We start from the raw sequence: 24,239 nt of genomic DNA, 5'->3' as shown, positions 1-24,239 counted from the left end.
CATTTCCTCCTTTGTAATAAACAAGTAAGTGTGTTTTATCTGAGTTCTGTGAGTCATTCTTGCAAATTATCAAACCTGAGGGCAGGGACATAGAATACCCAAATCTGTAACCAAAGCAGACAGAAGTAGTGGGTAGCCTGGGGATCCAGGATTTATAAGTTGTATTGAAAGTGAGATACCACTTTCAGCAGAGTGGGCCAGAGTTCTTAAACCTGTAGAGTCAGATGCTAACTATTCTGCATTACTGTCAGAATAAGATTGAACTGTGGATGCCCAGTTGGTATCAGAACTGGAAAATAAGTGACATAAGAAATATCATCTGGTATAACAGATTTTAACAGTAATCAACATTTAGAATTACAAAGAAATAGTAAATTCACATTTGGTCCTTTCATTATTCCATCTTGATATTTTCTGCGGTATCTAATAATGCAATCTAATGAAAATATGGACAGCTAACTTTATGCAGTTCAAAATCAAAACATGAATTTTTTTTCCATCATAGTAAATAAATCAAGTATACACTATTACATGAAATAATAAGCCTTCGTGAAAAGAATACAAACAGATACACAAATTGAACAGATACATAACATTGAACAATTTATTTAAGTTTATTTTTAGAATGTATGTGCATGAAATCAGATTGTATACAACAGACCAAAGGTTAACCAGAGACCAACAGTCATATAAAAATAATTTAAGGGAAACTGTATTGACTTTTCAAAAATAAGGCAAGTGAAATGTGGGCTCAGAATTATGTGGATTCAAAATTAAAAACTTTTATGTAGCTTCTGGTCGCTGAATAAAGGGAGAATATGAACATCAAATTCTTGACTATTACTGTACAAAAGAGAAACCAAATGCTTTCCAAACTGCAGTAAAATTAATTCCTCTAATATTAGTCCATTAGGTCTACAAAGTCAATGACAAGTTATTTAAATCCTAGAATATTTTCTCAATGTAAATTTTGGAACATTCTGAATACTTTATAAACCTTCTTTTCTGTCTTTGGAAAAACACTGAAATTCCAAAAAATTTCTGTTGCTCTAATTTTCAGAGGTTAAAACAACAAACCCAATGTATTTTTCTAGGTTAATGTAATTCAGGTACAATGGAACTAAAGGAAAATATATAACTTTAATAAAACCAAATGTGTTATAGAAAAGGCAAGTCATAAAGTTAAACAAAAGTAGAAAACTTGGGTTGGCCCAAAAGTTCATTCAGGTTTTTTTATAACATTACAGAAAAACCCAAATAAACTTTTTGGCCAACCTAATACTATTAGAATCAGTTATACAGGTTTAGTACAAGAGAACCTATGTTAAAAATTTTCACTGGAAAAAAACCTTAAAGCCCTTCCTCTTTCCTGGAATTTAAATAGTAAATCATATTCTAATTATTCAACAATTATTAACATGGTGATCTGGTTACTTTTTATACCTGCCAATGTGTTCACGGGCTATAATAAGCCTTTGAATTTGCGCGGTACCTTCGTAAATCTGGAAAAAAAAAAGTAGGTTAAATATATTTCATATGTAAGTCCTCAGTATTTTAGACAGTACTCTAAACTCCATTCCAATACTAAACTGAATCAAACCATACATACGGTCTATAATCTAGTGAATCTGAAACCTGATTTTCTGAATACCATGAAAATACATAATTCTCTAAAGATTAGTTAAAATTTTTATAAGAACTCTACCAAAATTTTGGAGGACAGTCTTAAAACAAAAGGTTTTAACCTTTTGTTAAATACTTTGGGAAATCTAATGTTTAATGTTGCTGAAATATTCAACCAACTTTTTTGAGCTGTTTTAGATAGTTATCGCCTTCAGTCATTTTCTATTCTTACTCTTAAACCTGATTTTTATTTTTTGTTCCTAAGAAACTGAGTTGCTAATGAAAAAAGATCCTAGAAGGATTTGTTTTGTTAAGTATTCCTAGAAGATAGCCCTCACCAGTTTAAATTTCTATTTGTTCAGATGCCAGAGAAAAGTAAAAAGGTAATAATTTTAGGCTCCAGGGAAGGGAGAGCATTATCAAATAAACTTGGAACTTTGGATAAAGCACAAACTATGGTCCTCAGTTTTTTCAAATCTAAACTGAGGGGCTGCACTGTCTAAATTTCTTTATTTAACATTCTATGATTCTACCTCTGGATTTTAAAAGATTAGATTTGTCAAATAATTTCCTGGGGGTTGAGGGAAGTAATGGAGGAGATATTGAGGAGCATGGCTTATAAATACTTAAGATACCTGTGGCATGAGCATTTATACCTTATTTACTAAATCTAAGTTTTACTAAAACTTATTTAGTAAAACTAATTTAGTTTTTTACTAAATCCATCTCTAAGTTTTCTTAACCATCAATTTAATTTAGAAGACAGAGTAATATCACGTTCTCTTCATGTTTTTTTACTTCTCAAATATGACCTCAAGAGTTGTCAGGTAAGATTCAAAATAAAATAATTTAATTAGTTTAAGTGATATGCAAACTTTTAGGAGAGCCAAGAGTGGGTTACAATTAGCTAGGATGTTAAGAACCAAAGAAGGGTTATTCAGATAAACCTACATGTCTACACTATTTGCTTTGTTAGCTTGCTCACTCAAGGCATTTACTTCAAAGTAACATTCTTCTCTGTGTTAATTAGTTCTAAAAATTTAGGCTCACAGCCACTTATTATGATGATTTATTATTAACTGTGACATAAAATCTTTAACTAATCAGAGATCTACCATATGATTTATGAATATTATGTTTCTTAAAAATCAACCATAATAATTTTTAACATTACCTGATAGATCTTGGCATCCCTCATTAATTTTTCTACAGGATATTCGGTATTAAACCCATTGCCTCCAAAAACCTGAACAGCATCAGAAGCTAACTGATTTGCGATATCTCCAGCATATGCCTTTGCAATAGAGGCATAATAGGTATTTCGGTGACCAGAATCAACTTCCCAAGCTGCTCTCTGGTAACTCAATCTAGCTAGTTCAACTTTCATTGCCATTTCAGCCAGCAAAAATGATATTCCTTGGTGCTAGAATTAAACACAAAAAAAGTTTAAGGATATTTATTGAATAATTTAAAATTATTTCCCCTGAAACTTTTTTAACTTTAAAAAACTAATTTTAGACTTAAAAAGTTACACTCTGCTTCCTCCAGTGGTAACATATTACAAAACCATAGTATAATTAACACTGGTAACATATCAGCTAAACTATATACTTTATTCAAATTTGGCCAAGTTTTCCACCAACGTCCTTTCTCTCTTGTAAGATCGCATCCAGGATTCCAACTGAATTTAACTGTTATTTCTTCCTAGTCTTTCAAAAGCTGGTAGGATTCCTCAGTCTTTCCTTCTCTTTCATGACACTGTGCACTTATGAAGAATACTGATTGGTTATATTTTGTAGAATGTCCCATAGTTTGGGTTTGCATGATGTTTTCTCAGGATTGGAATGAGGTTATACATTTTTGATTAAAAAACACCACAAAAATTATATGGATCCTTCTGAGCAGCTCCTGGGATTTTTAAAAGAAAATTGCCATAGTGAAAAATAATGTGGCACTGCTATCAGGTGCTGATGGGAAAATGGTAAGGACAAATAAAAGATGTTTTTCATCCCCTAGAGGTTCACAATCAAACTGGGAAAGTGTTAGTCACTTAGTCATGTCCGACTCTTTGTAACCCAATGGACTGCAGCCCACCAGGCTCGTCTGTCCATGGCATTCTCCAGGCAAGAATACTGGAGTGGGATGCCATGTCCTTCTCCAGAGAATGTGGCCAACCCAGGGATCAAACACAGGTCTCTTGCATTGCAGGCAGTTTCTTTACCATCTGAGCCACCAGGGAAGCCTAATCAACTAGGAGACTTAGACAAATATTTTCAATAGGAGACAGTAAGTTATCTGTGAGTTATATGGCCAAGATATGTTATAGGATGGAACTATGTCCACCATACCTTGATATGCGAAAGTTTCAAATATAAAGTATGCTTACAACTTTGGAAAAATATATTCATGATCCCAAAAGAGCAGAGTAGACATTCTATTTAAAGAGTTAATGAAACATTCTACATGATGGATAACATGTCAGATCACAAAAAAAGTCTCAATAATGGTAACAAGGTTGAAATCATGTCAAACGTCTTTTCTGACCACAGTGGTAGAGACTATAAATCAAAAACAGAAACAATCCCGCAAAAAACACAAAAAATGTGGAATGTAAACAACATGCTATTTAAAAAAAAACAATGGATCTCTTAAGAAATCAAAGAGGAAATTAAAAAAAATACCTGGGACAAATGAAAACAGAAACATAATGTTCCAAAATCTATGGGACATAACAAAGGCAGTTCTAAGATGGAAGTTCAGGCGTTCCTCAAGGATTAAATGAATTAATGAATGCAATACTATTTGTTGAGAAGTTCACAATGCAAAACATATCAGTGCTAGAAGTATAAAGGTTTCCAAAACAGAAATTTACTGCTTGTTCAGAGCTTACATTCTACTGAGGCAGTAAAGAAAGACAGCAGACAAATGCATACATGATATAATGTTGGGCAGTGCTAAGAGCTATGAAGAAAAACAGTGAGATCTTCCCAGGTGGCAATAAATGGTAACGAATCAGCCTGCCAATGCAGGAGACATAAGAGACACAGGTTCGATCTCTGGGTTGGGAAGATGCCCTGAAGTAGAAAATGGCAACCCACTCCAGTATTCTTGCCTGGAAAATCCCATGGACAGACGAGCCTGGCAGGCTACTGTCCATGGCATTGCAAAGAGTCGGACACGACTGAGCACACACACATCAATCACAGTCATCATTATATCAAGTGTTTAGGTGTTATTTTACACAAGGTAATCAAGGATACATTCTTTAGTGAAATGAATGAGGAAGTGGATATCTGCCGGGAGGAGTAAACATAAAAACAACAACAAAAGGTCAGTGTGGATGACAGAAGACCACTGCACATACTCTAGATTTTGATCTGAGTGTGATGCGAAGATACTGAAAGAATTTTGAGCATAAAAAAAGGAGATATAAAGTATATTTCTTTCTAAGTATATCTTATTTCAGTTTCAAGTCCCAAATAGTATTTCTCCTCATTCATTTTTCCACCAAGAAATGGAAACCATGGGGAAAAGATATTGCCTAGTAGCAATAATAATCAATACAAATGACAGTTACTCACAAGGGATTCTTTCATATCATCCCAAACTACTCCAGCTTTAACCTGGATGGAAGATTTTGACTAGACAAAGGAGTAGGCAGTTATTGCCTACTATTAAGAGATTTTATCATCCTATAATTCGTTACCGGTGTTCCTAGTTTTACTTACTGATAAGAAAAAGTACCATCCTCTGCTTTTGTCAGTTTTCTTTACCCACAGCAAGTTAAGCACTATGAGGATAGTGACACAGTATTCTCTTGAAGAGAGAAGTAGTAATTACAACAATGGTAAACATGAGAGTGAACAGGAGAGCTCTGATTAGAAAACTACACTCAATAATGTCCCTTAAAATAAAACTAAAAAAAAAAAAATCTTTTTTTTCTGAAGTAACAGACTAAAGCTATGTATAAATCAGCCGCTTAATATCTCCTTTGTTTAGCTTAGAAAAGTAGTAAGCAAAAACATACTTTCTATACTTAACAGTAAGAGCCCATGAGGCAAAAATATCATTGTGCAGATGGTAAGAATACAAAAAAGAATCTTTAGAGTCTATAAGAAAAGAAACATAAAATATTCCATTTTGAGTTGAAAAGAGCCAGAAGAATATCAGATAGTTGGCGAGAAGGACCTGAAAATGATGTTATCTGTTTATGATTAAACTAATATTTAATAATAAACATATATTTCACTAATCTGTATACATATAGCTCTGGTGACATAAATGAGCTAACATAAACTCTCTTTTTGTCCACAAACACAAAGAAATGTTTGATTTAAAAACAAAACAAGGGGGCGTCCCTCGTGGCTCAGTGGTAAAGAATCTGCCTGCTAATGCAGGAGACATAGGTTTAATCCCTGGTCCAGGTAGATTCCACATGCCATAAACTACTAAGCAAGTGTGCCACAAATATTGGGCCTGTGGTCTTGAGCCCAGGAGCTGCGACTACGGAGCCCACGTGCCAACTGTTGAAACTTCTGCACCCCAGAACCTGTGCCACGCAACAAGAGAAGTCACTCCAATGAGAAGCCCGCTCACCACAACTAGAGAAAAGCTCGCACGTAGAGCAACAAAGACCTAATACAGCCAATACATAGTTATTTAAAAAATAAAAGCAAAATAAAACAACTCAAAGAAAAGAAACAAATCTCCAAGGGCCTCCAAAAATTTAATCCTGATTGAGAAGCAATGACATGGGGAAGGAAAAAAAATCAGACTGAGATTTGAGTCTAATGTGATAGGAGTTGGAGTTTTAATGAACAAAGAAGAACAAGAGACAGATGTGAGAATGAAAACGATGAGGGGCTGAAATTGAGATTCTCTGCCTATAAGAACTTCTCTTTCCTAAGGAAGAACTAAAAGTCTCAGCTCATCAAGGCAAGAAGGCCACAAAGAAGCTTATTTCTTACCCAAGACTCTGTCTGGGAGATTTAAAAAAGGAATCTCTTTTAAGCATGTAATCAATGTATACAGCTGTGGTACCGGATTTCACAAGTGGAGAAATTCATGTGAAAAAAAACAGCTCTAAGAATGCTTAAACCTCTGGGCTACCTGATAAAAGTATAAAAAAAGTACAAAAACGGGTCTCCTGGATACTTCCACAAGGCATTGAAGGAAACTAATGAATGCTGCCGCAGATAAGCTTATAAGCAAAAATTAAGACAGGAAATAACTGGTCATAACAGAGAGATGAGATGCAGTAGAACAAAAAGTTAGCCACCCTAAGAACTTGAAATAACAGAAAAAAATCAGGAAGTGACTGTAACTGAAGTTTTATATAATTAAAGAGATAAAAAAGAAGAAAGAGAAGCTATGTTGAAACACCAGGCCACCATAAAAGAAAGGGTAGAAATGAAAAAGAACCAAACATAAATTCTATAAATGAAAAAAGTCACTAAATGGATTGAAGAGGAGATTAGATGTAGGGTTAAAAAAAAAAAAACTGAAAAGCAAATCTGAGAAAGTTATCTAGATTATAGCAAAAATAAATTACATAATTGAGGTTGAGATACAGAAGTGTACTAATCCAAGTTTCATCTATAGACCACAAATTGTTACTTGACTGCTTCATGATACACAAAGTGAGAGTAAGCATTTGTAATAATTTGATAGTGTTGTGACATTCTTATATTTTATAAAAATAATGATCCACAGTTGACTGAAATCAAAACCTATCTTCCAACAGATAGTTTGAGAACCACTGACACATAGTGATAGAAATAAGGAGTGTCCACTGTGCAACGAATAGTTACAGAAGGAGTTATGGAAGAGAATACAGACAATGGGGAAGCATAAATGCTTGAAAAGATAAGATTAAAAAGTTCTTGAGAACTGTCTGCCAATCCAGTGGTTAGGACTCTGAGTTTCCACTGCCCCAAGGACCCAGGTTCAATACCTGGTTGGGGAATTAAGATCCCACAATACATGCTGCATGGCCAAAAAACAACAACAAAAATAGTACTAAAATTGTTTGATTATTTGATAAGCAAGAAGACATGAGAAGTAACATGGATTAAGAGCATGACATGGAACCCTGGATCTATGACTTCTAAATTGTGTGTCCTTGGACAAATTATTTATTCTAAGCCACAGCTTCCTGGTCTTTAATGGAAATTGTAGTACAAACAAAAAGTGTACTGGCGGAATTAGAAAATACAGGCACTTAAATATTAGCTGCTCTTTTTCTTCTTAATTAACATAAATCCCAAACCAGACAACAGATATTAATAGTAACAGAGTCTAAAGAAAATCTACTCTTGGGACTTCCCTGGTGGTCCAGTGGCTAAGACTCCACGTTCCCAATGGAAGGGGCTGGAGTTCAATCCCTGGCCAGATAATTAGATCCCACATGCTTCAGGTAAGACCTAGTGCAGCCAAATAAATTTTTATATATACACACACACACACATATATATATGCAAATCTATTCTTAAAACCCACCCCTGACACTTCCACTTCACATTATCTTCTTGCAACCAAAGCAGAAATAAACTATTTTTTATTTAAAAGATAGTTTTCAAATATTAAGTGAAAATGAATGGTTTTACATTTGAACAAAACAAGCATAGTATTAAAATTACCTCTACAAGCAGCTTTCCGAAAGTTTTTCTCTCCAGGGCATACTTGGTAGCTTCATCCAAAGCTCTCTGTGCTAGCCCCACAGCACCAGCTGCTACCTAGCATTACATTTTACAAAGCAGAAGTTCATGTTGTCTTTAAAACACACATATAATGGCTACTTGCCTAACATCTAAGATAAGCTTGTGCAAAGAGAAGCTGACCTATACCTTAAGGCAATAAAGGGTGGGGGATATGACAAGCATTTAAATTTATATTTTATATGAATTAAAGGTTAAGGCACAGGATCACAGCCTAGAGATAAATCATTCTTTCTGTTTAACAGAGGAAAGCTTCTCAGGGGAAATATTCCTAACGAGTGAGGCAAGAGGAATGAGTACACATCAGCAGGAATGATTAAATTAAGTGTGAAATGCTTCTGTGTAAATCTAACAACTATAGTAATTTTGCTTTTACTAAAATAATTTCTGTAACAGCAAGAATGTTGAAGAATTCTTAGAAAAAAATCCTTACATCTTTAATAAAAGCAGATGTTTAAAAAGAAATACAGACCAAGCAAACAATGTTAAAACAACACTATTCAATATAATAAATGAAAACTCCTATAAAGGTTATTAAGTCATCTTACTTACTGGTGGTCTGGTTTTATCAAATGCTCCCATTGCAATTTTGAAACCAGCTCCCTCACCAATTAAAACATTTTCCTTAGGCACTCTCACATCTTCAAAGACAATTCCTCTTGTATCTGAACATCGCTGGCCCATATTTAATTCCTAATAAGGAAAACAATACATAGTATGAAACATAGTATGAATACATAGTATTTTGAGCTAGCATAAATTCTTGCTCTAAGCACTGTTAAAGACTTTAAGATTTTCTGCAATTGCCTCCCATATGGAGATGGACAAACTATGGCCTGCAATGCCTATTTTCTAAATATAGCTTTACAGGACTACAATCACACCTATTTACATATTCTGGAACTGAATATTTGTGACAGAGACCATGTGGCCCTCAAAATCTAAAATACTTATGTATGCTACATCTTTGAAAAAAAAAGTTTGTGAAACTCTCATCTAAAACAATGTTTCACAAACTCTGAAACTGTTGACTACAGATTGTCACTTACCTGTCAATGACAAATGGTACTTGCTGAGAGCATCTGCCAGTGACTGAATAACAAGGGCAGTCGCCATTTGCCTCTGCAGAGATTGAACCCTGTGCTGCTGCAGCTGTTGACTTTCAATACCTCCTGATGGAGTTCAGGGTGGAATGAGGTACTCTGTGCTCCAGGGAATCTGGCAGAACAGGTCTTTAGATGTGTGCTGTGTGCTAAGTTATTCAGTCAGGTCCGACTCTTTGCGACCCCATGGACTAGGGTCCATAGCCCGCCAGGCTCCTCTGCCCATGGGGATTCTCCAGGCAAGAATACAGGATTGGGTAGTCTATCCCTTCGCCAGGGTATCTTCCTGACCCAGGAATTGAACCCGGGTCTCCTGCATTGCAGGTGGATTCTTTACCAGCTGAGTTACCAGGGAAGCCATAGTAAAGACCTACCAGTTCTTTAGATAGTTGGATATTTTCAGGAACTGATTTCATGATCCCACAGACTCTCCTGGGAAACTTAACAGTCCTATTAAGCCACTCCTCCTTCCCATTTCCCTCTGGTGGCTCAGACATTAAAGAATCCACCTACAATACAGGAGATCTGAGTTTAAGCTGAGTCAAGATCTCATGGAGAAGGGAATGGCTAGAAAATCACTAAATCCCTTCATGGTGACATTAGCTCCTTGGGACTAGCAGAAAACCTTCTGTAAAGTAAGCAGTTGATTGCATTGAACTCCCCCTTCACCAAAATCTTATATATTGACGTTCCCTGACTGCCTCTTTGAAGCAGTCTCTCAGAACTATCTGAGGTCCTGTCTCATGGGCTGTAGTCCTCATTTTGCCCCAAATAAAACTTCACTCACAACTCTCAAGTTGTTCGTCTTTTTTTAGTCAACAAAACCAACAGTAGTCTGAAGTCTACATGTAGATATTACCCACAGAGACAAATTTCATTGTATGTTTGAAGACTATCTTTTTACCACAAATGTCAGTAAAAGCATTTAACATAATTTGCTTTGGAACATTTAATTTTAGCTTAACTAACAGAGCTAGCAAGGCACTGAGTAAAAGTTGAATTTCTATTAATATTTATCTCCACCTCTGAGAATTATGTGTTCTGAGATAGAATTTACACATAGAAAAATTGACTCTTCTAACATATACATTTCTAATGACAGATGTATATGTACTAACTATCACCACAATGAAGATATTTCAGCACACCTAAAAGTTCTTTTGTAATCTCTTAGTCAATTCCCTTACTCTACTCCCAATCCCAAGAAATCACAAATCTGATTTCGTCCGTAAGTTTTTCTTTTTCCAGAATGTCACATAAATGGAATAAGGTGATCCTTCTGTGTCTGACTTTTCACTTAGCAGAGTGCTTTTAAGATCCATCCATGTTGCTGCTGATCAGCATCTCAGAGTAGCACTCCCCAATATGGATGTACTACATATCCTCTATCTACTCACCAGCTGATGGACATCCCCCATTGCCCTGCCACTCCCAAGTTTTCAGCAATTATAAATAAAGCTGCTAAAAGCATAGGTCCTTGTTTTTATTTCTCTTGGATAAATATCTAGGAGTGCTGGATATGTGGTAAGTGCATGTTTAACTTGATAAGAAATTGACAGAGACATGAAAAGATACTTTTCATCACTAATTATTAGAGAAATGACAATGTAAACTACAATGGGTACCTCACATTGGTCAGAATGGCCATCATTAAAAAGTCTACAAATAAATTGACATAGCCACTATGGAAGACAGTATGGAGATTCCTTAAAAAACTAGGAATAAAACCACCATATGACCCAGCAATCCCACTTCTAGGCATATACTCTGAGAAAACCAAAACTGAAAAAGACACATATATTCCATTGTTCATTGCAGCACTATTCACAATAGCTAGAACATGGAAGCAACCTAGATGTCCATCAACAGATGAATGGATAAGAAGCTGTGCTACATATACACAAGGGAATATTACGCAGCCATAAAAAGGAACGCATTTGAGTCAGTTCTAATGAGGTGGATGAATCTACAGCCTATTAGACAGAGTGAAATAAGTCAGAAAGAGAAACATAAATACTGTACACTAATGCATATATGGGCTTCCCTGGTGGCTCAGAGGTTAAAGCGTCTGCCTCCAATGCTGGAGACCCGGGTTTGATCCCTGGGTCGGGAAGATCCCCTGGAGAAGGAAACGGTAACCCACTCCAGTATTCTTGCCTGGAGAATCCCATGGGCGGAGAAGCCTGGTAGGCTGCAGTCCACGGGGTCGCATAGAGTCGGACACGACTGAGCGATGGAACGAACGAACGAACGAACGAATGCATATATACAGAATCTAGAAAAATGGTACTGAAAAATTCATTTGCAGGGCAGCAGTGGAGAAACAGACATAGAGAATAGATTTAAGGACATGGGGAAAGGGGAGAACAGGGTGAGATGTATGCAGAGAGTAACGTGGAAACTTACATTGCCATATGAAAAACAGATAGCCAAGGAGAATTTGCTGTATGTTTCAGGAAACTCAAACAGGGGCTCTATATCAACCTAGAGTGGTGGAATGGGGAGGGAGATGGGAGGGAGGTTCAAAAGGGAGGGGATATATGTATACCTATGGCTGATTCATGTTGAGGTTTGACAGAAAACAATAAAATTCGATAAAGCAATTATCCTTCAATTAAAAAATAAATAAAAGTCTACAAATAATGCTCGAGAGGGTGTGGAGAAAAGGAACCCTCTTACACTGTTGGTGGGAATGTAAATTGGTGCTACCACTATGGAAAGCAGTATGAAAGCAAAAATGTTAGTCATTCAGTTGTGTCCAACTCTTTGTAACCCATAGCCCACCCAGCTCTTCTGTCCATGGAATTCTCCAGGCAAGAATACTGGAGTGGGTAGCCATTCCCTTCTCCAGGGGATCTTCCAGACCCAGGGATTGAACCTGGGTCTCCTGAATTGCAGGCAGATTCTTTACCATCTAGGCCACCAGGGAAGCCCACAAAACAGTATGGAGGTTCTTCAAAAAAACAAAAACAGGGTTACCATATGATCCAACAATTCCACTCCTGGGCATATACCCAGACAAAACTATAATTTGAAAAGATATATGTGCCCCTATGTTTCTAGGGGCACTGTATACAATAGCTGAGACATGAACCCAACCTAAATGTCCATCAACAGATGTGGATAAAGAAGATGTGGTATATATACACAATTGAATACTCCTCATCCATAAAAAGAATGAAATAATGCCATTTGCAGTAACTTAGATGGTCCTCAGTTCAGTTCAGTTGCTCAGTCATGTCCAACTCTTTGCGACCCCATGAATCACAGCATGCCAGGCTTCCCTGTCCATTACCAAATCCCAGAGTTCACTCAAACTCATGTCCATCAAGTCGGTAATGCCATCCAGCCATCTCATTCTCTGCCGTCCCCTTTTTCTCCTGCCCCCAATCCTTCCCAGCATCAGGGTCTTTTCCAGTGAGTCAACTCGTTGCATGAGGTGGCCAAAGTATTGCAGTTTCAGCTTCAGCATCAGTCCTTCCAATGAACACCCAGGATTGATCTCCTTTAGAATGGACTGGTTGGATCTCCTTGCAGTCCAAGGGACTCTCAAGAGTCTTCTCCAGCACCACAGTTCAAAAGCATCGATTCTTCGGCAATCAGCTTTCTTCACAGTCCAACTCTCACATCCATACATGACCACTGGAAAAACCATAGCCTTGACTAGATGGTCCTTTGCTGGCAAAGTAATGTCTCTGCTTTTTAATATACTATCAAGGTTGGTCATAACTTTCCTACCAAGGAGTAAGCGTCTTTTAATTTCATGGCTGCAATCAGCATCCGCAGTGATTTTGGAGCCCAAAAAAATAAAGTCTGACACTGTTTCCACTGTATCCCCGTCTATTTCCCGTGAAGTGATGGGACCAGATGCCATGATCTTTGTTTTCTGAATGTTGAGCTTCAAGCCAACCTTTTCACTCTCCTCTTTAGTTCCTCTTTACTTTCTGCCATAAGGGTGGTATCATATGCATATCTAAGGTTATTGATATTTCTCCCAGTAATCTTGATTCCAGCTTGTGCTTCTTCCAGCCCAGCGTTCCTCTTGATGTACTCTGCATATAAGTTAAACAAGCAGGGTGACAATATACAACCTTGACGTACTCCTTTTCCTATTTGGAACCAGTCTGTTGTTCCATGTACAGTTCTGACTGTTGCTTCCTGACCTACATAAAGGTTCCTCTAGAGATTATCATACTAAGTGAAGTAAGTTAGGAAAAGAAAGGCAAATACAATATGATATCACCTATACATAGTATCTTGGAGTAGGAAACAGCAACTCACTCCAGTATTCTTGCCTGGAAAATCTTATGGACAAAGGAGCCTGGCAGGCTATAGTCCATGGGGGTTACAAGAGCTGGACATGACTAAGCACATATGTGCAATCTAAAATACAAAACAAATGAACATATCCACAAGACAGAAACAGACTCCCAGACACAGAGAACAGACTTGTGGTTACCAAGGTGGGTGGTGAGGAAGGGAAGGATTGAGAGTTTGGGATTAGCAGATGTAAACTAATATATCCAGAATGGATAAATAACAAGGTCCTACTATATAGCGATGGATGGATGGTATCACCGACTCTGTGGACATGAGTTTGAGTGAACTCCGGGAGTTGGTGATGGATAGGGAGGCCTGGCGTGCTGTGATTCATGGGGTCGCGGAGAGTCGGACACGACTGAGCGATTGAACTGAACTGAACTGAACTGAACTATATAGCACAGGGAACTGTATTCAATATCCTGTGATAAACCATAATGGAAAAGAATATGAAAAAAAATATACATATATAACTGAATCACCCTTCTGTACAGCAGAAATTAACCCAACATTATAAATCAATTATACTTCAATGATATATATATGTATGAAAAAAGAAATTGCCAAGATAGCTATATCCCCTCAATGTTTTGTTTTAAAAATTTTCAAACCAAAGAAGAATTGCAAGAGGAGTAAAATGAATACCTATATACCTTTGCCTAGATTCACCAATTTTGGCACATTTGCTTCATTTCTGTGCTTTGTGTGTGTGTAAAACTAAGCATAATTTGTTGAATTATTTGAGAGGACATTGTAGATACTATGACCCTTCTTAAGAAAAAAATATAATCTGGTTTTTAATAAGCTGCATGAGAAGCAGGAGCAATGAGAATATAGACAAACTGTAAATATAAAGAATTGTATATGTATACAAATTGTATACAATTTGGCCACTCTTTCAAATGACTTGAAATGACTCTTCTCAACTTAAAAATCTTTAGGAAGGATTATTTTACCCGATAACATCAAATTCAGCTTTATTTTTATTGCAACTTAATACAAACAAAATGCTTTCAATAAAGGAAACTGAAATTAGTAATTTTTAAATTTATAATTAAAACAATATTGGAGGCCTTAATCACTATAAGTATATACTTACCTTTCTTCCAATCTGTATTCCTGGGGTGTCTGCTTCCACAATAAAGCCAGTGAAGGCTTTACCAGCAGGAGCCTTAGGATCCGGATCAGAACGAGCCAATAAAAAATACCTAATAAACATGATGATAAAGACAATGGTATCAGCAGCTAACAACATACAACATATGATGACTCCTATCTCAGTTAATCCTCCCAGAATCCCAATTATTATTACCCCCATTTTATAGACGAAGCATCAGAAAGATTTAAAAGCTTGCCCAGGTCATAATCTTATGATGTGGCAGACCTGGTATTTCAACCCACATCTACTTCTTATCTATTAATAATATGGAATTTAACTTTCTGTTGTTGTTTGACTGACAAGTAAAAATACCTCATATCAAGATAACATGAAGTATGTATGTGTTGGAACTGACACCTTTTCTTTCCCAAAACTAGTTTAAGGATTTAAGGGATAAGCTATTTAGAAAAGTAGGGCAAATGGGGCTGCCTATGAAGAGCAATGAAATAGAGACCCCTATGTTCTGACTACTGTCCTCTTTATGCAGCAAAATCAGAGTTAATGTTATAGTTGAATTATTATGATATTTGCTATGTTTTCTCTTCAGAAGAATTTTTCCCAGAAAGATTTAAAAATGCAACATGAGGAGAAAAGGCAAAAACATTCAAATATCCATGTAACCCATGTTCTAAATAGCTTGGAATAGCACAATTTTTTTAAAATTCCTTAAACAACAAATTTATTTTCTGTGCTTAAGACTAATAAACTATCACTCATTCTACAGTTTTACTTAATAGTTTAAAAAAGTAGTAAAAACTTTTTCCAGTTTCATAATGAATTCTTACGGTTGTGAAAGTTTCTAATTGCATTATTGGATTTCTCTCATCATGTTACATTGTAATCATTTCTTCACTTTTTTATTACTTGATGATATTATGGTAACTTAAAAATAACGATGTATAGCACTCCATAATATTGGACACTCATAAAAGTGATGGACATATTTAAAATAGACAGTAAACTCACTCTCAGGAATAATGCATTTCTTGCCAAAAAATAATGCTGAAAGAGCACACATATATATATTGAATCAGAATTTTTGCAGACAAGGAAAGATAGCCCATTTTTAGTTCATTATTCCAATCAGCAGAGTCCTTCCTCTGTAAGTTTCTATTCATATACTTGCAATGATGAGTCGATACATTTTTCCCATGACAACTTACATATTGGAGAGAACCACTATCGAAATGCTTGTCCTTATGCTGAGCTATACTCTACATTTGTCTCACTTTCACCCATTTATTCTAAACTGGCTTTCTGAAGCAAATGTATGAACCTAGTCTTCTTTGTATGAGACATTATTTCAAAAATTTTTAAATTCTCCCAATACAAATCTAATTCCTTTATTCTTTACAGGACATGTTTTCCACCTTCACCCTAATGAAGAACATTTACTTGCTTCTGAATTTATTCAATTTTGTCAATGCCTGTCTTAAAAAGTGTTTCCTAGAACTGCTGCCATTTTTTCCTGCTTGTTTGACACTATAATTCAGCAAGAAACTACATTCACTTCTTAAAAGGCATATACATCTGACAGTTGATTCCTACTGACCCTTTCATTTTTTTTTCACAAATAGTGCTATCAAATACGTTTTTCTTCAAGATTTTATGACACTTTGTTGAACTTCATGTCACTATTTTTGAACTTACATATTTGTGCTTTTTAGATTTTATTAAAGTAAAATTCTGTCCACTCTAAAAGATAATGCTTATTGCTCAGAGAAATACCAGTGGCTTTCCTTTTTCCCTCAGAGTCTTAGGGGAATGGTTCCAAGGAGGTTCTGGTGCAGAGTATGGAGAGTAGGTATAGTAAGCCAAGCAGATGGAGCTCTAGCTTTCCTAATTAGATTCAACCAGAGCACGTGTTTTTGTTTTATTTTACAAATTAAACTTCTGAGACAATTTGAAGAAATAGCTCAGGACTTAGAACTTTTGAAAATTACTGAATTATTTATAATCTTTTACGGACCATCCAGTTCCATAAATAAAACTTATCTTAATTGTGGTGGTTTAATAACAAAGGAAAGGAGAGAGGGGGAGATTCTGAATATGAAGTAATGAAGAAACAATGTACAGAGATGTTTTAAACAACATACCAATTAGCTTTTCCTCCATTGGTTATCCACATCTTCTGACCATTAATAATATACTCATCTCCTTTCTTTTCTGCTTTGGTTTTTATACCAGCTACATCAGAGCCTGCTACAGGTTCTGTTACACAATAGGCCTTGAATATACGGAAAAAAGGAAATAAATAAATGTTAATTATTAAATTATGAACATTTAGAACCAGAAAGGTATCTTATTTTTTGTCAATAATTTTAAATATTTTAAAATATGTAAAAATAAAATGTTCTTACAGAATCAAACTATTCAAATGTAAAAACATTTAATATGTAATTTAAAACTAGATGTAGGATACCAATTATTGTTGTTCAGTTGCTAGTCATGTCCAACTCTGCAACCCCATGAACTGCAGCACACTAGGTTTCCCTGTCCTTCACTACGAAGAATGCCAATAAACTATGTCAAAAATTAAAAATGTTAGGTATCTTCAACCAAGTTAAATTCAATTTCACATGAACTCATTCATTCAAACATGTACTGAGTAGTATCTACTATTTACCAGATTATAAAGGAGATGAAAATATCTTGTCTTCAAAATTTTTACGATGTAACAGTGGAGATGAATATTATAGAATACTATACTCGATGGACATGAGTTTGAGTGAACTCCAGGAGTTGGTGATGGACAGGGAGGCCTGGCGTGCTGTGATTCATGGGGTCGCAAAGAGTCGGACACGACTGAGCGACTGAACTGAACTGAATACTGTAATTACATATCTAAGTATTACAGTCATACATAAAGGGCTTAAAAAACTCTCTTTAGTTTTAGGGTGTCCAGAAAGCTTCCAGAGGTGATGCTTAAATTAAGTCTCAAAAAATGAAAAGGAATACTTAGAGGATAATCAGATTCTATAACATGTACACAGATTCTACAGCATGTAAAGGAATGGTAGAAAATTAATCTGGGAAGAAAGGAAGGGAACAGATAACAAAGAACACTTTCATTACACTAAGTTAAATTGTTATCTGGTAGAAAGAACAGGAGCCTCTTAAGGCTCTTCAACAGAGGTGTGACAAGATGTAAACAGTAATGGATAAAGGGATAAGTTCAGTTCAGTTCAGTCGCTCAGTCATGTCTGACTCTTTGCGACCCCATGGACTGCAGTATACCAGGCCTCACTGTCCATCACCACCTCCTGGAGTCTACTCAAACTCATGTCCATCGAGTCAGTGATGCCATCCAATCATCTCATCCTCTGTCGTCCCCTTCTCCTCCTGCCTTCAATCTTTCCCAGCATCAGGGTCTTTTCAAATGAGTCAGCTCTTCACATCAGGTGGCCAAAGTATTGGAGTTTCAGCTTCAACATCAGTCCTTCCAATGAATATTCAGGACTGATCTCCTTTAGGATGGACTGGCTGGATCTCCCTGCAGCCCAAGGGACTCTTTTGAACCACAGTTCAAAAGCATCAATTCTTCCGCGCTCAGCTTTCTTCACAGTCCAACTCTCACATTCATACATGGATGTATGGACTACTGGAAAAACCATAGCCTTGACTAGACAGACCTTTGTTGGCAAAGGAATGTCTCTACTTTTTAATATGCTATCTAGGTTGGTCATAACTTTCCTTCCAAGGAGCAAGTGTCTTTTAATTTCATGGCCGCAGTCACCATCTACAGTGATTTTGGAGCCCCCAAAAATAAAGTCTGCCACTGTTTCCCCATCTATTTGCCATGAAGTGATGGGACCAGATGCCATGATCTTAGTTTTCTGAATGTTGAGCTTTAAGTCAACTTTTTTACTCTCCTCTTTAGTTCTTCACTTTCTGCCATAAGGGTGGTGTCATCTGCATATGTCAGGTTATTGATATTTTTCCCGGCAATCCTGATTGCAGCTTGTGCTTCATCCAGCCCAGTGTTTCTCATGACATACTCTGCATGTAAGTTAAACAAGCAGGGTGACAATATATAGCCTTGACATACTCCTTTTCCTATTTGGAACCAGTCTATTGTTCCATGTCCAGTTCTAACTGTTGCTTCCTGACCTGCATACAGATTTCTCAAGAGGCAGGGATGGTGGAAGGCATACAGATTTCCCAAGAGGACAAAGGAATGGTGGAAGGGTGAACAATGGGTTGCTGAAGTTCATTCACATTTACTGGGTGACAGGAACTGTAAATAAAAGGCCTAAAGACATAAGTTCCTCACCCTTAAGATACTTAGTCCAAAGAGAGAAACCTTGACAGTTCATTTTAATTCAAAGTAGTAAGGGACCATAAGGACATTAGAAATGACTACTCAGATCTATAGAGGGGTGGGAAGTGAGTGATAAGGAGGGTAAAAAGAATACTTTTGGAGGAGATACAGTGAATACTCATTGGAGGAGATAAGTCTTGAAGGACAAATAAATGAGGCAAGCAGATCTAGGCACAGAAGAATGAAATAGCATTGTGCAGGGCAAAGTACTAGCAGTTCAGGTTGTCATTCAGTCAGGAAGTCACGTATGACTCTGCAACCCCATGGATTGCGGCACGCCAGGCTTCCCTGTCCTTCAATATCCTCCCAGTTTGCTCAAATTCATGCCCATTGAGTAGGTGATGCAATCTAACCATCTCATCCTCTGTCACCCGCTTCTGCTTTTGCTTTAATATTTCTGAGCATCAGGGTCTTTTCCAATGAGTCAGCTCCTGGAATCAGGAAGCCAAAGTACTGGAACTCCAGCTTAAGCATCAGTCCTCCCAATGAATATTCAAGGCTGATTTCTTTTAGGACTGAATGGTTTGATCTCCTTGTAGTCCAAAGGACTCCTAAGAGTCTTCTCTAGCACCACAATTCAAAGGCATCAATATATTCATTTTATCAATTAAGTCTAGCAAAGAAGAATGTCTAAGAGATAAGTCCATGTAGGAAGGTAAAGGTCAGATCTAAATACAGATCATACAGATCATAGCATTAGCACTGTTGATTTATATAAAACTTACTCTTGACTTAAATTGCCAAATCAGTCTCCCCACTGGTGTTAAGGTTTGGTATACGCACAGAATAGCCTATTAAGTCTCCAGTTCCGGGCTTTACCTCTCCCCTGACCTTTACCTTCTTACATGGATTTATCTATTAGACATTCTTCTTGGTAATAAACAGCTTAAGCAAAATGTGTTCCAAACAAAATTATTTTCTGTCCACTGTTCAGAACTATTTCTCGTCTAGATTATCTAAAAGTGGCACTAGTGGTAAAGAATTCACCGGCCAAAGCAAGAGATGCTAAAGATGAGAGGGTTCAATCCCTGGGTTGGGAAGATCCCCTGGAGTAGGGAATGGCAACTCACTCCAGTATTCTTGCTTGGAAAAACCCATGGACAGAGGAGCCTGGAGGCTACGATCTATGGGGTCACAGAAAGTCAGACGTGACTGACCACGGTATCTAAAATAAGAGTGATGAAACCCTTCCACTCTGTACTTATTACACCATATTAGAGTACTATATTTAACTGTATGATATTTTTGAGTCACCTTTAAGAAGGTGATGGGACTTTATTGTGAAGAAAAGATGAAAAATATTGGCTCTAATTAGCTTAGAAAAGATAAGATTCACATGATTAGTTAGTTCAGTCGCTCAGTCGATAGCCATAATCAAATAGCTGAACGGTTATATAGGCAAGGTAAAGAATTTGAATTGATAGGAGAAAACTACTATGAAATTATTCAAACTTACTGAACACCTATTATGGTATCAGGCAGTGAAATGATAAAAAGAAATGACACAATCCTTTTCCTCAGGAGCACATAATCTAGAAAAGCTTTCTAATGGTCAGAGACACTCCCAAATGCAGCTGCTTCAGGAGCCTGTGACTCCCAGATATGAAAACATGAGCTAGATGGCCTTTTCACAGATATGTGATAAAGCAAATTCAGATGACACATAAAGTTAACTAGATTACTCTTCTACCTGGAGATTCAAAGATACTTTCAGCATCATAACAACAACAAAAAAGTATACAAATGAACTGTTCAGAAAAAATAACGCTTTAAAATACCAAAATTTTAACTATTGATAACTTTGGGAATTTTCCCCTTGAAATGTGCTATTAGACATTTCTCTGGTTTATAACGTGTAGTTTTTAGAGCTTATGAAGTGTATGGGTTTGTGTGTTTCTATACAAAATGGATGGTTTTTGTCTTATTTGATTAACACAGAGTAATTTATGTTTTTTTTGGCAGAAGCCACTTTTGCTTCCATTGCAACTTGTCTTCATTACCACACTGTAAGTCAAGAAAATTAGTATTTATTTTTATATAAATATATTAAAATAATATTAAAAGATTAATTTTCTTAAAAGGTATTAATTTAATATTCTTAAAGACACTAATATTCTTAAAAGAATATATTAAAATATTAAGAGAATATATTACAATAATATTATTTTATTCATAACTATTTATTTATGAAGAATTCATTTTACATAATTGTATAAATCCTATGTTACAATAATACAAATATAGTAATACAATTTGGGTAAGGATCTGAGTGTCTACCAGTCTGTTGTAAGCAGGAGCCAAGTTTTATTCGCTGTTTTATTCTAAGTCCACCTGGTACACAGTATTCAAAAATTTAGAAGAATGAGAATAACATTATAAGCTTATTAGTGATGATGCCATCACCTTATTTTTGTAGAGTTTACTAAGCAATTTTGCATTGTTCTCTATTAAATTACTAACGTTTTTTGTCTTACACTCTAAAGGGACTGGAGGTAGTTTATATAATACATGTTTTTTAAAAAAATCACAGTGAAGTAAAAGTAAACTAGAAGAATAATATACTATAACACATGCTTTGAGGTTCAGATAATTACAAACAGAGGACTAAAAATTGGCTCTATGCTTCCTACTTACCAAAACAAAAAAATACTACCTGTAAGTGTAAACTGGCATATAGCAAGGAATTCAGATATTAAGTGATTGAATGGATGGCAGTTAAAGAGAAACAAAGTTTCCCCTGGTATTAGGTATGAAAGAAATTCCTCTATTGTATTGCAAAAGGGACACTCTGTGAAGATATTCTTATAAAAACATAAGTACTTTATCTTACTGTATCCTTCTAAGATGTTAGATGCCCTATTTTCAGAAGAGATTTTGAAGCTAAGTAACTGTATAAGATCCTACTGCTACTACACTGCTTGAAGCCAGGTCTCGGGACCACAACTTAAGCGTCGATTCAGTTACATTTCAGCTATTAATACTTCCCAGTTCCACTGGAAATGCATGTTTTTATGACAAGAGTTTTCTTTACCACTGTTAGGTTTTTTCAGACACTTCAAAGTTCTTAGACCATGTTTGGACAAATAAGTTTACTGAAGGTCTTGCCTATGACAAGCTTGTTCCAACAGTCTAATACTTGTTTCTAGTCATCTAATACTGTATATATTTTAGGTATATGCTGTTTAAAAATTTAACCCAATTTTTAAAAAAGAAATACAGTTTCTTATTATTTTAATATATATATACAATAATACAATCAAAAAAGTTTATTTTTGGAAAATTTTTCTGTACTAAGTGGTATTGAAAAATAATTATACAGCTCGTTGCTCTGTGATAACCTAGAGGAGCGGGATGAAGGGAGTAGGAGGAAGGTCTCAGAGGAGGGGATATACGTGTTGTGTACATATAGCTAACACACTTCATTATACAGCAGAAACTAACACAACACCTTAAAGTAGTTATACTCCAATAAAAAAATTATAGTGTTACCCTTATTTGTTTCTGTTCTCATATCCTCAACAAGAATATAACTGATCACACAATCTGGCAAGAGATTAAATCTTACAAATATGTATTAACCCTGTAAAGTTAAACCCAAAGACTTATCTTTTTCTGTATAAATTTTTACCATGACATTATTTTTAAAAGCAACAATCTAAAGAATTTAAATATTCAATAATATGGACTAGCAAAATAATTTGTAGTACATCAATTAGATAGCATATTATGTAGCAATGAATAGCATAGTATTTAAAAAGTAGAGCATAAAAATGCTTATTATATTAAAAAGGATATAAAACTGCACATATGACCATAACTGTGAAAAATACATCTGTATGTCTTAAAAAATCAAATAGAGTATACAGTAGTACAGTAAGACAGTTATACCAGTTAACTTCATATCTGAGGGATTATAGACATTTTTGTTCTTCTTCATATCTTTCTAAATATTCTATATCATTTTTATAATCGGAAAAAAATTTTAAATATTAATTTCTAGAAAGTTTAAGCAAAACACAATAGTACTATAATTTTATAATATTATTGGGCATTAACTGCAACTTAGTATAAACTGTGGAACATTCTGAAAGAGATGGGAATCCCAGACCACCTGACCTGCCTCTTGAGAAACCTGTATGCAGGTCAGGAAGCAACAGTTAGAACTGGACATGGAACAACAGACTGGTTCCAAATAGGAAAAGGTGTATGTCAAGGTTGTATATTGTCACCTTGCTTTTTAACTTCTATGCAGAGTACATCATGAGGAACACTGGGCTGGAAGAAGCACAAGCTGGAATCAAGATTGCTGGGAGAAATATCAATAATCTCAGATATGCAGATGACACTACCCTTATGGCAGAAAGTGAAGAGGAACTCAAAAGCCTCTTGATGAAAGTGAAAGAGGAGAGTGAAAAGGTTGGCTTGAAGCTCAACATTCAGAAAACAAAGATCATGACATCTGGTCCCATCACTTCCTGGGAAATAGATGGAGAAACAGTGGAAACAGTGTCAGACTTTATTTTTTGGGGCTCCAAAATCACTGCAGATGCTGATTGCAGCCATGAAATTAAAAGACACTTGCTCCTTGGAAGGAAAGTTATGACCAACCTTGATAGTATATTAAAAAGCAGAGACATTACTTTGCCAACCAAGGTCCGTCTAGTCAAGGCAATGGTTTTTCCCGTGGTCATGTATGGATGTGCGAGTTGGACTGTGAAGAAAGCTGATCGCCGAAGAATCGATGCTTTTGAACTGTGGTGTTGGAGAAGACTCTTGAGAGTCCCTTATACTGCAAGGAGATCCAACCAGTCCATTCTAAAGGAGATCAATCCTGGATGTTCATTGGAGGGACTGATGCTAAAGTTGAAACTGCAATACTTTGGCCACCTCATGCGACGAGTTGACTCACTGGAAAAGACTCTGATGCTGGGAAAGGTTGGGGGCGGGAGGAGAAGGGGACGACGGAGAATGAGATGGCTGGATGGCATCACCGACTC

The 24,239-nt window shown here is 36.1% G+C and overlaps 1 protein-coding gene across 1 annotated transcript in view; it reads right to left on the bottom strand.

Moving 5' to 3' along the window:
• Window positions 1-577: 577 nt before the first annotated feature.
• The window catches only part of ACADM (acyl-CoA dehydrogenase medium chain), a 36,446-nt gene continuing 12,784 nt past the window's right edge, over window positions 578-24,239 (bottom strand). The window contains exons 7-12 of the mRNA XM_055402255.2: window positions 17,018-17,148; window positions 14,862-14,970; window positions 8,892-9,032; window positions 8,262-8,357; window positions 2,798-3,046; window positions 578-1,502 (exon numbers count right to left, since the gene is read on the bottom strand). Coding sequence (XP_055258230.1) covers window positions 1,431-1,502; window positions 2,798-3,046; window positions 8,262-8,357; window positions 8,892-9,032; window positions 14,862-14,970; window positions 17,018-17,148 — 798 coding nt within the window. The 3' untranslated portion in view covers window positions 578-1,430. The remainder of the gene's footprint in view (window positions 1,503-2,797; window positions 3,047-8,261; window positions 8,358-8,891; window positions 9,033-14,861; window positions 14,971-17,017; window positions 17,149-24,239) is intronic.

The sequence above is a fragment of the Moschus berezovskii genome, chromosome 4, assembly GCF_049115385.1.
Source record: "Moschus berezovskii isolate FMDL1 chromosome 4, NW_MosBer_1.0, whole genome shotgun sequence".
NCBI lineage: Eukaryota > Metazoa > Chordata > Mammalia > Artiodactyla > Moschidae > Moschus > Moschus berezovskii.
This window is presented reverse-complemented; position numbering and strand designations above follow the sequence as displayed.